This window comes from Somniosus microcephalus, chromosome 14 (genome assembly GCF_052327205.1).
Source record: "Somniosus microcephalus isolate GS21.2 chromosome 14, FLI_Smic_1.0, whole genome shotgun sequence".
In the NCBI taxonomy this organism is placed as follows: domain Eukaryota; kingdom Metazoa; phylum Chordata; class Chondrichthyes; order Squaliformes; family Somniosidae; genus Somniosus; species Somniosus microcephalus.
The window spans coordinates 64,381,708-64,400,423 of NC_141000.1; the positions used below are offsets into that span (position 1 = coordinate 64,381,708).

General features: G+C 37.2%; 1 protein-coding gene across 4 annotated transcripts in view; it reads left to right on the forward strand.

Moving 5' to 3' along the window:
- The window catches only part of zbtb20 (zinc finger and BTB domain containing 20), a 374,550-nt gene extending 357,411 nt beyond the window's left edge, over nucleotides 1–17,139 (forward strand). For all 4 annotated transcript variants that reach the window (XM_086006585.1, XM_086006588.1, XM_086006587.1 and 1 more), the window contains one exon: nucleotides 1,979–17,139. In XM_086006585.1, the coding sequence (XP_085862711.1) occupies nucleotides 1,979–2,337 (359 nt within the window). In that variant the 3' untranslated portion in view covers nucleotides 2,338–17,139. The remainder of the gene's footprint in view (nucleotides 1–1,978) is intronic.
- Nucleotides 17,140–18,716: the final 1,577 nt, after the last annotated feature.

An 18,716-nucleotide genomic window follows, 5' to 3' on the forward strand; every position in this document is an offset into this window, starting at 1 on the left:
GAACCCCTGGTCCAATGAGTCTTCTTACAGAAACTCGCCTCCGATGACATAATCTATGCAGCTGGATTTAAGGCCTGCAAGCAACCTTGCTTCTTTTTCAGCCTTTCAACTTTGTGACCATTGTTCTGAGTGATTCCTTCTGCAAGTATGTCCAGCACTAGACCAAAGTGTACATCTAGATTCGATGAGGCCTCCCTCCAAGCTCTGGTGGAGGGAGCAAGAGCAAATAAGGAATGCTCTTTCCTTCCTTGGGGAGGAAAAAGCCTCCACAACAGACTAAAGCTGTGTGGCTGCAAGTGGCACAGGAGGTCGCCATTTTAAGACGGAGATGAGGAGGAATTTCTTTTCTGAGGGTCGTGAATCTTTGGAATTCTCTACCCCAGAGAGCTGTGGAGGCTGAATCATTGAATATATTCAAGGCTGAGATAGACAGATTTCTGAACTACAGGGGAGTCGAGGGTTATGGGGAACAGGCAGAAAAATGGAGTTGAGGCCAAGATCAGATCAGCCATAATCATATTGAATGGCAGAGCAGGCTCGAGGGGCCGAATGGCCTACTCCTGCTTCTATTTCTTATGTTCTTATGTATTCACAAAACTTGCTAAAATTAAAAGAGTACTTTGTAATTGTATATTGTGCTGAGGTTTGGTATGTCATTTTGGAGGGTACAGGTAGACCAGACTTTAAGATGGTAAGAGATCATATGTGAGGAACAGGAAAGGGAACTGAGAGTCTTTGGTATTTTCAAAGACCAGAGGATAGGTTTGTTGTGGAAATTCTAAAAATTATGAGGGAAGACGTCTAGTATGACTGTTTTATGCACAAATGCTGTCTTCTACATTAGGAATCTGTAGTTTCTGTGTCATCATTGCTATCCTCTTTGCCATGGCTTGACTGCTGTGTGTGCTCCTCTATGGGTCATGTTGCTTTATAGGGGCAATTATGCAACATACTGCAATAATTCCAGAATTCTTGACTGGGGAGGGGTAGGTTGTACTGTAAAGTCACTGGATCAATTGTGGAGAATAAATTGCATGAACAGAATGAGGAAGACCATACCAAATGTAGGTAACTCACTTTTTAATAAAAACAGAAAATACTAGAAATACAAAGCAGGTCTGTCAGCATTTGAGAAAATAAGACAGGTAGGCACAGACTGACTGCTTTGGTTAGTTCTAGAATGGTGCTCTGCTATCATTTTTCCAGTTCTTATGGAAGGGTCTAGACTCAAAATGTCTGTCTTTTCTCTCTTCAGATGCTGTTGGACCTAGCTTTACTTTTCCACCATTGTTTGATGGCAGTACTTTAAATGACTTTTTGATTATGATCAGCATTGATCTTTGTTTGTTCTTTGCTGCCTATTTCTGTTAATTCCTGGTATTTTTATTTCTATAGTGAATAATAATCTCACCTGGCTGTGAGGAATTTTGCAGTCTGATGGTGCATCAGATCTGAATTAATATCTGTGCAAACCCTTAATTCGGGATCCTACAACTATTTTATTGTGTATGTTAATTCCGTTTGCTCACAGATATAATTGCCGGGAATTTCTTGGAGCGGCAACAACGCCATTAATTTCACTGTTTTGTTCCAATCTTCCCGTTGCAAAATTACTTTAAAAGTTTGCTGGAAAAGTAATTTGACTATGCCACAGCGAGCATATTGGCAAATCAGGGACCTGGTGGTGCAGCCAATGGCTCATGCCATCTGCACTGATTTTCATTTCCATTGCTGATTCACTATCACCAAAGACCAGATTCATCCCCATAGAGTTTTTGGATTGTATGGTGGCAAAATTCGCAGAGTCTTATTCCCCACCCCCAACATGGCAGTTTGTAAAACAGTAACAATGCTGACGGAAGATAATTTATTAAAAAAATTATCAGTTTTATTTGTGATGCTGCTCAAAGAAATTTCTGTCACTTTATGCAACTCAAATGATTAACTTTTGTTGTCTTTGTTGTTAAATGTCCTATAGGGGAGAAGCCACATCAGTGCAGCATTTGTTGGCGATCTTTTTCACTGAAGGATTATCTGATTAAACACATGGTGACACACACTGGTGTGAGAGCCTATCAGTGTAGTATCTGCAACAAGCGTTTCACCCAAAAGAGCTCCCTCAACGTCCACATGCGGCTTCACCGTGGTGAGAAGTCCTACGAATGCTACGTCTGCAAAAAGAAATTCTCCCACAAGACCCTACTGGAGAGGCACATGGCACTCCATGGCACTGGCTGCTCTGAGGTGACTACATATGTCTGCTCTGTCTGCCCAGCCAAGTTCGACCAAATCGAACAGTTCAACGACCATATGAGAATGCACGTTTCTGATGGTTAAGGAACTACTTTAAGAACAAATTTGGAATTAATTTTAAAAAAACAAATTTTTAAAACAAAAAACGCTGGCATATTATTACCAGCAGCAAGATGTTCAAGAATTCTTCAGGATGGTGGCCTTAATGCCTGTTATTGTGTGTGCTCCACTGGCTGGATGACCACTACAGGCCTCAAGATTTTTTCCTCTCATTCAGCTCTCGTTTATTGCTAGCGTGTTGAACACTACAAAGGCCTACTATCTCTACAGATCTAATCCAGTGTTGCATTATCTAAGGTGGAAATTTTCTTTGAGATCATTACACAGCATGAAGTCCGGTAAACTGTGGTATGCAACATCTTTTGAAGTACAATACTTGGTATGTATTGACATTTCTGTATTATGGTCACGAAATTTGCCTTTTACCGAAGATGACTTTGTATGTATAGTGGTTGTAATGACACTGGCAGATATTTATTATTTACCTGCTGTGGACAGGTCACTTACACAGAGGGGTTTCATTTTGAAAATTAAGAGGTTTAATATATAATGCAGCATCCGTGCAACTGCAGTTAGGTACAAGAATTTATTTCTCAAATGTGCAAACAACTCAATGTTATTTCAATATGAGGAAAAGCGCAGTGAGTTTTTTTTCTAATTGCAGATGGTTCCGGTAAAGTTTACTACATGGATGTGCATTTTTTTTTTTACAACAGTATTTGAGCAGAAGCGAGGCTTTTTGGAACTTTTGCGTACACTGCCACTAATATTCAGAAGACTGTTAAGGTTGTAAGATCTCTTCCAGACAGATGAGCTGAATTGAAGGAAGTTTTTTTTCCCCACAATGTGTGGTTGATAACATTCAAAATTATTAGCATATAATCAATGTGGTCTGTTTGACATGCTGTCATTTTGATTGCTGCTCCTTTTTTGTCTTTTATTTTATCTTCAGACTGTCAATGATGATTATTCCAATCAATATTACAATATTTTGATTAAGTTTCTGTTGCCATAGACATAATTAGAGTTTCATGGTGCACCTATTGCAGTGCCCCCAAATCAGTCAGTCAGTCAGTCATTATAATGAATATGAAGTTGAGAACAGCTTCAGTTGTGCACTATGAATAAAGTTTAAGAAAGGAAGGTCTTGATCAGTGGAATTATATATTTCCTAAGATATCATGTTCAAATCACTTGTCCTTGCTTAATTTTTTTTTTAAATGAACCACTGCAGAGGAATGATGCAGTGTAAGAGTTTTGTGTTTTTTCTGTATCTTTACAAGACTGATACAAATACTTGAAATTTTTCATATGCACACAATTTTAGCTGGAAGTAAACATTATACTGCATATATTAGCTTTAAATCATTACCATATGAGTGACATTTATTAGGGCCCATCAACCAAGATGAGTGCAACACGAGTGATTCTAAGCTTTTTTTTATTCCGCAGTTGACCAGGCCTCATAAACATATCACCTATAGATATATAACTTTTTGTTTTTTTTAGGATATTTTAGGATCAATACTTAAAGCAACTTACATATGTAGCCATCTGACTACAAATTCAACACAACTTTGCCTATAGCCAAGCATTTTTTATAGTCTTTTTACATTGTGCATTTTCTATTAGTCTACTATTTTGATGCCAGTGTATTAGACTGGTCTGTACTGCATCAGTATTATCTGCAAGTTCTTACCTGTGGGTACATAATGGAGTACTTCTATATCTACACAGTGAATTATACTTATTATCATAACCCATTTATTCTGAAACACCATACCGCTTCCTATATATTCCTTTATTACATATCTCATTTGATGTCCATAATACAGCCTGTTTAACGAATGTTAAAGCACTCAGCTAGTTTAATCATGGATAATCTGAATGTAGTACGCAGATGCACCTAATTCTTTTCACACTTTTCCATTACATAAAACTTCCTGCATTTATTCACAGATTAGGTAATGAATAGCCACAATCTTTCATTTAATCTGTTGCTCTCTTCTCCCATAATGCACTTTGCTTAATTCTACATCTTACATTTTGTTGCACATTTAATTTACTTTGCCCTCCTTTAGTTTGATTTCCACCCATAGAAATTATTTTCACACACTTGAGAGAGTTTTCCATTTTATACCTTTTTTAAAACCTAATGTCAGTTGTGTATATTTCTGTTGATTTGTTTGGATTTTTTTTTTGTTTAAACCTGAGTACTGACGATCTCAGAAAATAAACTGGCTTGTGGAGGTAGAGAGTTATTAAATCTGATGGTGCAAGTGAGCTGAATTTAAATAATAGTTGTAATTAAATAATTACTGGTGCATCCTAGATTAATGACTCCCTCTACTAATGTCAATTTAGTTCCCTGTCATTATGGGGTTGACTATTCCTCCAAGCCAGTTCTACCAATGATGTTATCAGCACTTAAAAAAAAATCAACAGGCTGTTTTAGCTAACCATATAGCAAATAAAAGTAGTGGCGATGACTCGACTCCCTTTTTTTTAATGTCCTATTTTGGCAGACTTAAAATAAGAGTACTGTATCTTTCATGCACAGATAAAAATAGTGTACACTTTTATTTGTTGTTTTTCTGTGATTGGCATTTTCTTTAGCTGCTTCACAAAATTTCACTTTTCAACATCTTAACTATGTAATACAGTAAATATTTTGTTCAATATTATGGATGTTTCATTTCAGTCTGGATAAATCATGACCACATATCTTGTGATTGTGACTATTCTATTCATTGTTAGGTGGTTGCAGTATCACACCAATGTTATATGCTGTTCTTTTAAAATGAGTGCTGATATCAAGCTTCAATAATTAATCTGAGAAAATTAGAAAACAGCTTGGTCAGCATTATGTTTTTGAAAACTTTTCTGTAGGTGTAATAATTCACTGTTTCAGTATTTTGACTGACTGACGATTGAGTTCTACAAAAAATGTGGCAACAAATTTAGTTAATCTTTTAGAGGCAAATGGGTCTTAAGAAGTCCTGTTGGCTTAACATTATGGAGTACAGGTTTAGATCTTGAGATTTTAAGGTGCAAATATGAAAGAAAGGGTGGCTGTGGCTTTAAGCTAGGCATTAGCCACAACAAGTGATGATATTAGGCTGTTTTACTGGAATAGTGTCCTGTGGAAGGAGTATTTAACCAAGCTTAACTTTGCGATGCAGTATTTGTTTATACAATAGTACACATTTACATTTTATTACAAAATAGATCTGCCTTGCAATATTTAATGCAATCACTTTGAATCACTTGCGTATCACCAGCCCGCTGCATTCACAGTGACTCTTGGTTTCCGCAGTATTTGTCCTTTTTATTCAGAGAACCCATCAGTCAGACATAGGAATGTGTACTAACAAGACAGTATTAGATTACTGAAGTTCAACAGTTCAGAAATTGTGAAATGTAGAAGTTAGTCTTCTGTGTGCACAACCCACTGTGTATGTACAGCACACTCCAAAATACCTCCTTGGGTATTTTATTTTACATTTTGGCGACTTAAAATTCTGAACCTTGGAGGCAATGAATAGAAGTTTAAAAAAAAAATGAACACGCATTTTAATCATTGTGACCAATGGTTTATTGCATGTTTTATTGGCATATTTTATACCATCAATCCATTTTATGATGGAAATTATATTTTCTCTCTCTAGTTTTGGGTTGTACACATAATTTTGCATTGTTTGCTCTTGAATCTAACCTGAACATTTGTGGAATCGCATGGTTTAGAATTTTACCTTATTTATCACCCTTCTTCAAAAACGACTGAACAATTTTTAGTTTGTTTGTGTTACCTATATAGTATCTGCCATATGGACAATGTGGATCAGTGCCTTTAAATAACATATATCAGAACCCTGATATTAAACTATAATAAATGTGAACAATCTTACAAAACCCCATTTTGTGCAGGAAAAGAGTAGGCATTTTTTGAAGGGGGCGGTAGATACAGGTGCTTTTTAAAGAAGACATTGTCGAGTAGGCTAGTGGGTCATTTAGTGTTCTAACTTGCTATATTGTGGAGTAGTAGTATTCAAGTTTGCACCTAAAGTTCCGACACCCAGTGATATTTTTGGATTCTCTGTTGAAAATATCTGAGGAAACATCCAACAAAACCAGAGCAACTTTCTTTAAAGAAAGGAGAAAATACTAAAAGTGTTGGTTGACTGATGTGCACACACAGTTTGAAAGAAAAGCTCTTTCAAATTGTGCCCTAGATTTCTATTAATCCTAGGCCTGAGTTTTCTATTCCATTGTCATAATGAGATGACTTCTAAAAATTCCAGCAGTAACTCCCTATTTTAAACATCATGTAAATCTCTGCTTGTATATATTGATTGATTAAGATTCAACTTAAAGTAAATTCAAGTTAAAGGTGCCATGTCTATAGAACAATATGGATTTGTGTCATACAGAGTAACTCTACTGAGAATTTTCTGTGACAGTTTTACAGTTGTAACTTGTAATTATGAGCATTTTATGTCACAATTAAAAACCAAAGAATAATTTGCAATACAAGTTGCAAACCTTAGAAATTAAGATATTAGAAATAATATTTCAGGCCCAATATTAAAGAAAAAGCAAAGAACTAAGTTTCCCATAGGGTTTTAGAGTCATAGAGTTATACAGCACAGAAAGAGGCCCATCGCGTCCGCGTCGGCCATCAAGCCCTGTCTAATCTAATCCCATTTTCCAGCATTTGGTCCGTAGCCTTGTATGCTATGGCATTTCAAGTGCTCATCCAAATGCTTCTTGAATGTTGTGAGGGTTCCTGCCTCTACCACCCTTTCAGGCAGTGAGTTCCAGATTCCAACCACTCTCTGGGTGAAAAAGTTTTTCCTCAAATCCCCTCTAAACCTCCTGCCCCTTACCTTGAATCTATGCCCCCTTGTTATTGACCCCTCTACTAAGGGGAAAAGTTCCTTTCTATCCACCCTATCTATGCCCCTCATAATTTTGTATACCTCAATCAGGTCCCCCCTCCGCCTTCTCTGCTCCAAGGAAAACAACCCCAGCCTGTCCCGTCTTTCTTCATAGCTGAAGCGCTCCAGCCCAGGTAACATCCTGGTAAATCTCCTCTGCACCCTCTCCAAAGCAATCACATCCTTCCTATAGTGTGGCGACCAGAACTGCACACAGTACTCCAGCTGTGGCCTTACCAGCATTTTGTACAGCTCCATCATAACCTCCCTGCTCTTGCCTTCATTAGCCGAGGCATAGAATATAAGTATCCCATATGCCTTTTTAACCACCTTATCCACCTGTTCTGCTGCCTTCAGGGATCTATGTACATGCACACCAAGGTCCCTCTGATCCTCTGTCTTTCCTAGGGTCTTACCATTCATTGTGTATTCCCTTGCCTTGTTAGTCCGCCCAAAATGCATCACCTCACACTTTTCAGGGTTAAATTCCATTTGCCACTGTTCCGCCCATCTGACCAACCCATCTATATCGTCCTGTAGCCTGAGGCTTCCCGCCTCGCTATTTACCACCCCACCAATTTTCGTGTCATCTGCGAACTTACTGATCATACCTTTTACATTCACATCCAAATCATTAATGTAGACCACAAACAGCAAGGGACCCAGCACCGATCCCTGCGGTACCACAGGCTTCCAGTCACAAAAACAACCTTCCACCATCACCCTCTGCCTTCTGCCGCTAGCCAGTTTTGGATCCAATGTGCCAAGGCACCCTGGATTCCACGGGTGACCAGTCTCCTATGCGGGACTTTATCAGAAGCCTTACTGAAATCCATGTAAACCACATCCACTGCACTACCCTCATCCACACACCTAGTCACCCCCTCGAAAAATTCAATCAAATTTGTCAGACATGATCTTCCCTTGACAAAGCCATGCTGGCTATCCCTAATTAATCCCTGCCTCTCCAAGTGGAGACCAATTCTGTCCCTCAGAATTTTTTACAATAATTTCCCTACCACTGATGTTAGGCTCATTGGCCTGTAATTCCCTGGTTTATCCCGACTACCCTTCTTGAATAATGGTACTACGTTAGCTGTTCTCCAGTCCTCTGGCACATCCCCTTTACAAGTATGGTCCCATTGTTAATTGTAAACTTTCATTATTTAATGCAACTTAAAACTGTAATTCATTAATGTAATGTAAGCAATTTCTAAATTGACTCATTTCTAATTTTCAGTATTATACTGATATTTTAGCAAAAGTTTATGCCATCTCTTTTTCCTCCTTCCCAGGAACATAATACTCTACTGCAACAGACTATGTGTATAGAGTAAAAGGTAGCACAGTGCTTTTAACAGATAAGACCATGAGTTTGTAAAGTAAAACACTTTTTTTAACTGGTGTACCTTTCTGGGAGATAATAAACTTCCTACACCTACTCTGTTGTGAAGAATCAACCCTTTGACTCTGCCTGTCATAAGGGTGATTCTCACGATCGGTTGCTGCCAGTGTGGAGTGGGCTCACAGATCACTGGTTGGAAAATGAATGGTCTCCAGAGTCTGATTTTCTGACCATTTAAATTAATGGACAGAAAATGCGGCACTGTGGACCCGTGATTTCCCAACTAATGCTACCTGTGAGTACCACTCCACCCTGGGAATGCCCACTCGGAGTAAGCCCTCCTATCCCTACCCTGCTACCAACTGTGGCTGTAATGAGTAGAATTGGTAGTCCCTACTCTGACGCTGAATGCTGGGTCAACAGCATGAAGCACTCACAACCTTTTTAAGAAGATGTGAATAATATACTACCCCCAACCGTAAATTAGATAATTTGTTTAACACTGAATTCCTATATCAAGCAACTAACTAGACTGACAAACTATTTACAGATATAACTTAACAGCCTGTTAATAGACCAAGATGTTACATGAGTTTTCTATTGTTATGTTGCTAATTCTCTAAATGTAATCAATGGTAAGTTATGGTACAACCCATGCCCTTGTGGTTAATTGAACCAATCAAATCACAACGCAGAAACATTGCACCTTATAATACATTGATGGTATTTTATATTTTTTTCATGAAATCTTTAGATTTGTAAAACTGTAAAGGCCTTTATTCCTGTAAGGATGTTATGTTAATATATTAGAGTAAATGTTGGGTTTATGTTACAGTACTGACAACATTCGGTTAGAAAGAAACCTGATATCACATCATTAATCGATTGATAAATTTATCAGGACAAGTCTGAGAATTTAACAGCATCTTTTCAGCTTAACTAAATATTATAATCAGTCTGCTGCCATCTAGCAAAGACAGTAGTACTCTTATTAATGGAAAGGTGATTTGCTGAATGTCCTTGAGTCAAGTAGAGCTGAAGAGTCAAAGCAGAGAATAGACTAAGAAGGGTGTATGTAATTCAAGGGTTAAAGAAACTACTGTTCATTTTCACTTCTAAATGAGATCTAAGATCCAATGAATGGGCTCTTGAAAAATGGCACACTATGTGCGCTCTTATAGCCCAAAGGTTTTGCAATAACTCTGAAAATGAATATAGGATAATAATTCATCATTAATGGATCCGGTTGTGATGGATACAAATATCAGTCTCCCCTTTAAAATTAGGGCATGCACTTTTTCCTACATAATATACTGTATGTGATGATTGAGCAATAATGTTTAAACTAGAAAGTATTTTATTTAAAAAATTTGGTTTTAGTGTGAAATTTTTGACAATATTTAGAAAGTGAGCAAACACTATCTTTAAACTGTTTCCTTCAGCATTTGGCTATTCTAATATTAAATAAGATGAAAATGCAGACATGGACTGTTGCTGCCTTGGAATGGAAAGATGATAGTTTAATGCATATTTTTGAGATGGTTATAGTATATTTAAGCACAAATTTCAATTATGCTGGAGTATAGTGATAACCTCCATTTGTCAAGAGTGTGCAAGGCAAAATAAAAAGCGCCTGTACTGATCAAATACAGAGGCTGGAGGCCGGGGCATTTAAACAAATTCTTCAGCACCATTGAGCCCTTCCTTTACTTTCCAAGGTTATGCCAACAAAGAAACATTGTAGCTGTTTTGTTGGATTAAAAAAATTAAAACTTTAAAATGTCTGAATATTAAAAAGTTTAAAATATGTTGATAGCAATGTCATGTTCCCTTATGCCTTGTAACAAAATTTGTGCATTGTGATTATATAGTGGTCAACTAACGTACAAAACTACTAGTCACATAAACCAATTCCTGCCTCAATTGGCCTGTAATTTTAATATAACAGAATGAAAGACTTTAATATACCCTATTTAGGATTACACATAAACAGGGATAAATGCAGGGATAAAAAGGCCTGTACAGTATTAATTTTGTTTAAATAACTAGTAGAATTGCCTCTTTCTTGTGCTCAACAGCAAGTGGGTTGTATACAAAAGATGAAACAGATTAAGGTGTGCAATCGGACTATGCCAGTGGAATAGTCCATTGATACTGAATTTAGTCAGCTAGCCACCTTTTTTCTTAACCTGTAAATAGATGATTTGGGTCAGTATAAAAACAACTTTGGTAAAGATCCAGTACTTTGTATTTTACAATTTTTTTTCATTTAATCTGTACACCTATGTGGTTGTGCATTCTTTTAGCTTTTAAATCATGTTTCCATTGTGATTCTTTGCTTCTTTTGGAATTTTTCAGTATGATTTTCTAGGGTACAGTTCTTTTTTTATGGAGCAGGAAACAAAGCTTTTTGTAGCCTTTTTACTATTATATCTAAACATACAGTTTGAATTGAAACTTTAAACATTTTTTTCATCAAAACTAATGTGTAATGAATGAATTTCAGAATCGGATTGCAAAGACTCATACCAAGTAAATTCAGTTTTAGCCCAGAACTACAGTATGTCCTTTTAAATAAAATGTATTATCTGGAACCTTAGTGGCTTGAAAAGCATGAAGCACTATCAGGTTGTCAGTAGTGTTACAACTTGTTTTTGTTTTATAAATCACTTGTGGCTTTAAGGTTCATACTGTACAGAAGGGCAAATAAAACCCAGTCAGCATAGGCAGTAGTACACTCCTGTTGTATTTCACAATTCTACACTTTGAGTTGCAAAATTAATAATGTTCCTACTCTCTGGATGCCAATGTAAGATTTTAAAAGTGTCCAAGTGGTAATACACTATTTTGTTGCTGTCTTGTAAAGTCAGCACAACCCTAGTGTGCAAGTTACTGGTGGTGTTATGCACTGAGATAACTGCACTGCATGTAAGGTTTCCACTACTGACCAGCATTCACACACAAACATTTGCACACGTAAGGGCTAAAAATTAACCTTTTTTTGTGAGGTGGGGGGAGCGGGGTGGGGAGGGAGTTACTGCATGTGAATAGAACCAAACCAGTGTTAGTGTCACATCCAGTCAATGCTCAAAGTAGTCACCTAATGTAAAATGTAAAATTGAACCCACAGGTGGGAACACTAGTACAGGATACTAGCTGGTAACACATAATTTGACATGACACTAATTCAGCACTTTGCTTTCCCTGTAAATGAACACTAACCCAAAAATTTAAATCGGTTAACATTTGTGACAAATCTACTGAATTTATTATGCCTTGACATCTGCATTTTTGGTTTTATTGTTTCTGGCAGTTAGTTAATTTTAAAAAGGAATAGCATTTTAGAAAAAAAAATTAAGATTTCTTCCTCCTACCTAAATTCAGCTACTTTATTCAGACTTTTCAAAATCATCTTTCCTTTTCAGACCTATTTCCTAAGGCATTGTTACCATGAACTTTTACCAGGGGAAAAAGGTCAAAAGTTTTTTGTGGATAGGCTGAAAAAAGGCACATGGTTCTCCTGGTGTTATTACATACGAAGACTTTCATTGGATTTGATTTTAGCTAACTTATTAGCCAGTGAATCAGGAGTTGATGAAGTAAACGGGCTAAAACATTGGTCTCCACAATGATTGAACCTTTGGACCATTAAAGGGAGTTCTTTATGATTGGACTGCCTATCTCATTCAGTTTGGAACTCTACCCAGGACCAAGTCACCTTCGGCTAATAGTATTTGTTGCACTATTGGTGCAGAGTTCTCGTTCAATTGGAAGGATAAGAGTTAATGGAGAGATTACAGTTTTTGGAATAAATGATCTCAAACCTAGTCTGTGGCTTATAAATATCGAGATTTGTTGGTTTTAATGTGCTAGCATCTATCATTTCTCCAAATTTCAGCAGTATCTTCTCTGCTTCAAATTTTACCTGACCCTGTATTAAACCATGGCGTATTGCAATGGGAGGCATCAGTTCATGTAACAAATTAATTCTGTCTTTCTTAACCTGTCACTTAAATGGTTTGATCTCTAATTCAAAAAGAAAAACTAAACAATTATGTCGTAATGACTGAAAATGCAGATGTCTATTCCAGCCTTTGCCAAAATCTGATTTGTTTCAAAAGTAGAATCTGATTGCCTTAAGACACTTAAGGAACAGCCAACCATTATGTTGGAAGAACAGGCAGTAGTGTAGTTTTTCTTAGGTACAGTATATCAGATTCATACACTTTACTGTTGTGCACCTTCTTTTCTACTATATTAGCCCAACACTGTTGTGATGATAATTATTTTATATTTGTTTTAATGTGACTACTGTAGACCAAAAAAACTTTAATTTCACTATTTACCCAATCATATTCCATTTAATTTATTTTAAAACTCATGATGGGAAAAGCATATAGTAACTTTAAAAGATGTCCTGAGAGTATCATAAATAAAAAAGTGAAAAATTTGAGACTGCAGTTGCAAAAATATGAAGGAAGATGAGGTTTGGTTGCTCACAGCTTATTGTAGATTAGTGGGTAAAACCATTTCTTGACTTTTATCTTACATTCTCACTCTTTTTCTTGCAGCTACTGTTTTTTATAATCTGCTTTTTTTATTTTTGTAAGCAGTTTATCTCCATTTAAGATGAAAATTTATCACAGATGGTGTATAGTTTTTTTGTTTTATTATGGAAAGCACTGGACAAGTTTGACATCTCCTTTAATAATAGGTGATGTACAATGATTTTGATTGCTTGCTGAATGTTTTTTATTCCTAATTATAAAACACTAGGATGGTTTTGCATCTTCCATATTTTATGCAAAAACATGTATGTGCCCTATACTTAAAGAAAAAGCTCTAGGTGGCATTTTTCTATGTTTTGTGGAGAATAATCCTTTTGAATGGTAGGAAAATATTTTTTGTTGTGTACTATTTTATATTTTTAAAATGATACATTTATTGGTATAAGACTGTTTTGGTGAAGGAATTAAATGAAAACAAAGTCTGCCCTTAAGAATGCTGCAGTAACCTGTTTTGAAACTAATTATTGATGTGTGTTCAATTGGTTTTTGTCTGTTTATTGTTACAACAGTTTGTATTTACTGCTGTTCCTCTGATGACTAATTAGGGGTTTTTAAGGGCGTTTTTTGATTTGTCAAACACACTGGATTGTGAGTCTTTTGTAATGTGTAGGACTATTTTTGTGATACAAAAAGCAGCACTGTCTCAAGCGGTTCCTTTTCACTGCCATTGCTCTTGAATATAAAATGGATTTGAAAACTGGGCAGAGTAATGAAAGGGACAAACTGGAGATATTTAATGTACACCTGTATGGGGAGACTAAAGCTCCTTGTTAGTGGCACATGTTCTATTTTAGCTTTTTACAAGCTTCTCCTGAGCACTAAGGATTTTGCTTGGCTTTCCTTGTTTGGGTCAGAAAGATCTATACAAGTTATGAAAGAAATCCTTCAAAAATGATATCGCCAATCATACATGTAATTGCACACCTAATAAGTATTATACAAATTTATAAAGCTTTTAATCTCACAATAAAATGCAGATAGTAGTGCACCTAAAAACATGTATTTGTAATACCTACAATTAATAGAATATGCCCCTTTCTGCTCGATCTTGATTCTCTGTGACATAAAACAGGTGCCTATAATTCTGTAGAAATTCTGGTGCAAGCTTATTGTTATTCCCTGAGTATTCAGTGTTGCACATATGCCTTTCCACTTCTATAACATATACATTAAGTCTATGTGCCTTCTGTTTTTATTTCTATTATATTGACATTTGAATGGTGAAAATCAGAATAAGAGCTTTTAAACCATTCCAAATAAAGGTTTGTCTTGTTCTAGAGCCCAGCCTTCTTCCAACAAAACAGCATTCAGACTTGTGAAAATATCATTACAATATAAGCACTGAATTGTAGATTTTTGTTGCATTTGCAACTTTATAAAGAGTCTATATAAATTTAGATTCCACTGTGATTTTAATGTCCAAAGTTATAGTTTATACTTTTTCACATATTAGGAGTACACTTTTTAATAAATATAAATATTACCTTGTTTGATAGTGTGATATAACAGGCTGAACCTATTTTTGTTGACATAATTCTATTGAATGAATTAAAGTGCATTTTACTTCTGAATTTCTATGATAGAACATCCATGTTGCCTTTGGTATACACTTGCTGCTATTCATTCTGAACACTCAACACTAGTAAAAACACAGTTGTGCAAGTGTAGTAGACATACTGTATTTGGGAACTATCTGGGCTAACAGATTTCTAAAGTTACATCGGCATCATAAAAAGTAATATTCTTAGGTCTTCATTAGTGTGCCTGCTCTATACTCATTGTCATAGTGCTCTTCCGAACAAACACAACATGTCTGTAGAAGTCAGCACAAAATTCTACAGATATTGTGCGTTATGCACTAGTTAATCTACTTATTTGTAGGCCAAAAGTACAGTAGTACAAAAATTGTAACTTTCACATTCTTTGCACATGTTTCTAGTTCACTGGTTGAATATGTACCTAATCAACTTGGCCATAATTGGTTAACACCTGAAATAAACACAGCTTTATTTTGAATCATAGCACCTTGGATTGAAGTGCCATCAGAATGTGTACCTTTCAAGCCATCTTCTCACTTACTTACAAATATAACTTTTACAGACAAAGCAGAAGATAGAGAATTCGGCTTAAAAATGCATATCCTGATGTTGCTCAAAGGTGAATTATGTACTGGTAAAGTATTCAGTAAATGTGTGAATGTATTCTCACAGTGTATAATTTGGTACTTCACTATAATCCTGTAACATCTACTCCATCAGAGCATATTTTTGCACCAGATCAAATCTGCTCTGTTACTAAAGTAGAAATGATTTCACTTCGGAACCATATATATTATAGGAATGCTGTTTCTTAATTTTAAATGATAACTTTAAATCACTTCTGTGAGAAGCATAAACATTCCTCATATGTATTTAGTACCTTGCAGTTGGATTCTTACTCTATTACTTCTCTGCTGAATAAGATAATGGGTACCTTTGGCAAGTCTTTATTGATTTGTATGGCCCTATCCTCAGTCCAGTGCTACTAAGTGCTGACATTTGATCTAAAAAGGTCCATTTTCTCACACTGTCAGCTATACCCTTAATGAACAGTGCTAAATTTAAGGAAATAACTATGGTTTAACTCAAAGCTGTGTTTCACAGGGTAGGTCTACTCTTTGCCAAAGTCTCCTAAGAGGATGCTTATTAAATATTTCCAGTATCAGTGCTGCTACTATGTATTAGAAATGAGACTCTTATGTCAGTACAAATTTGCAGTGGTCTGTGCTGAAGGAGATTAGTTAAACCATGCAGTGTTCATTTTAATGTCTACTTGCCATGGTTGAGCCATCTTGGTACAACAGGTGAAAACTAGCGTTTTGGGTTTTTCAAACAGCTGAATAAACTTGTCTTGGTGTAAGGGATCACTTTAGAAGTGTTGGCTTGTTATATTTCCAAAAAGTTAGATTGTGAAGCACCTTATGCTTGTTGACCATTTTTGTAGATGTCAACAGTTTACTGTTTCTGTTCTGCACCTTACCTGTGGTACGGAACACGTACCCTGTTTTCCCTTTTATAGCATCCTGCCTTTTTTGCCTTGTGTATGAACCCTTTATCTAATATTAAGGGATTTGCTAATTCGCATTAAGGGTCAAATGAGAAATTTACAAAACTACCCCGGGTATAGTGTTTAAAATAGTTTTATGACTGCTTATTCTTCCCTCTGAATGCAAGTGTGTATGTTAAAGCATGAAGGGGAGTTTAGTATGCAACAAAGGAAAACAAACTAGTTGAAAACTAATTTTAAAAGACTTTGGCAAGAGGCTTTCACTGCAGTGAAATTATATTTTTACTTCTGACCATTTCTTATGTTTAAATTTCCTGGTTAAAACTAGCCTTGGCAGTGAAAAATCTAGTCTTAACGTTTGAAATGAAGTATCAGTTTATCAAAGTGACCTGAAACAAAAGGAGTTCAAAACCAACTACCACTAAATTGAGGCGTTCTACTTATGGGGTAGCTTTTTGGCCTTTTCAGTTGACCCTCCAAGTAACAGGCTAGCATTTTTGAGGTGATCTCCAACTTTTCCCCCATTTACTATAGTACAGTATGTTGGTATAAATTCAAGTACAATTTTCAAGTGCTTTAAATCCTGCCAGATTTATTAAAGCAACAGTATCCTAACTTGCCATTTATTAGACTGTATTTCTCATGTATTACCTGTGACATGTGTATTGTTAACTAGCTGTATGCTTCATTATGTTATTGTGACATTTGAATACTGTGAAGTTTTATCTGCATACTTACTTTATACTGAAGTATTAAGCCTTAAATTTGTTCGTGTGAAAGAATAATTGACATTCTGGGGATGAAGATTTCTTTTTTTAATGTTACCAGCACTTTTTTGTAAGTTTCACTTTCCAAGTTATTGTAAAGTTCACGCTGTAGTGAAGTTTGAACATGAAGGAATAAAAACTCTAGTACTTTCCTGTACTGAAAAGGTGTATTTACTGTTTTTTTAACTCTGATCATTTACTGTAAGGTAAATGATCATAAAGCTGATTTAATAATCCTATTTAGGACTTTCTTTTATAGCTGCAAAGATGATGCACATTTCCCTTAATTTCAGATTACCTTCATACACTGCATAGAATCTTAGGGGCTAAATTCGGTTGATTTGCGCCTCCCGTTAGCGCCCACTTAGGGCGCTAACGGGGCACAAATCAACTAGTGCCTGGGCGCAGCGCCGCTAACACCTCGCATGAAATTCAGCGGGGAGGTTAGCAGCGGTGCTAACCGTTAGCGCTGCCGGCGATGACATCATCGCCGTGCGCAGCACCCCGGCTGTAATAATGGGCGGCGCCCCCCCCCCGACTTACCGCCGGACGCTATGTCCACCGGGGTCAGGGGGGCCTACCCGTGGCTGGGGCTGCGGCGGGCAGCCATTTTTGTTGCTGGCTGCCTGCCAGCACCTGCCCCCGTTGCTGTCCCTGGCCTCCGTGAAGCCCCCCCCCCCGCGGGGTGCTGGCTGCTCTCCGTGAGCCCGGCACTCCCGATCCCTGGTGGCCCAGGGATATTGTAGCACCGCGATATTGGCTCGCAGCGCCCCAAGAGGGACACAGGGCGCTTCCAATGCGAGTGCCCCCCCTCTCTCTCGGGGCGCTACCTGGGAAAATCGGCCACGGGGGCGCTACCCAATTTTTACCCCTTAGAATCATGGAATCTTATAGCACAGAAGGAGGCCATTCAGCCCATCATGCCTGTGCTGGCTCTTTGAAAGAGCAGTCGTGCTTAGTCCCACATCCCTGCTTTTTGTCCATAACCCTATAAATTAGTCCTCTTCAAGTACATGTCCAATTGCCTTTTAAAAGTTCCCATCGAATCTGATTCGACCATGCTTTCAGGTAGTGCATCCCAGATCATAACAACCCTTTGTGTGTAGAAATTTCTCCTAATTTCGCCTCTAGTTCCTTTGCCAATTATTTTAAATCTATGACCTCTGGTTACCAGCCCACTTGCCAGAGGAAATAGTGTCTCCCCAGTTGCTCTATCAAAACCCCTCATGATTTTGAATACTTCTATTAGGTTTCCCATTAACCTTCTCTTGTCTAAGGAGAATAATCCCAGCTTCTCCAATCTCTCCACAGAACTGAACTCCCTGATCCCTGGTATCATCATGGTAAACCTCCTTTGTACCCTGTACCCAGGGCCTTGACATCCTTCCTAAAGTGTGGTGCCCAGAATTGTACACAATATTCCAGCTGAGACCTGAACAGTGACTTGTAAAGATTTAGCATGACTTCCCAGTTTTTTTATTCAATGCCCCTATTTACAAAGCCAAGTATCCCATACACTTTTTTAACTGCCTTATCAACTTGCCCAGCCACCTTCAAGGATTTGTGAATGTGCAGCCCCAGGTCCCTCTGCTCTTGCACCCCCCTCAAAACAGTACGATTTAGATTATACTGCCTCTCCATGTTGTTTCTCCCAAAGTGCATCACTTAACACTTATCTGCATTAAATTGCATCTGCCATGTGTCTGTCCATTTCACCCGTCTGTCTATGTCCTCCTGATGT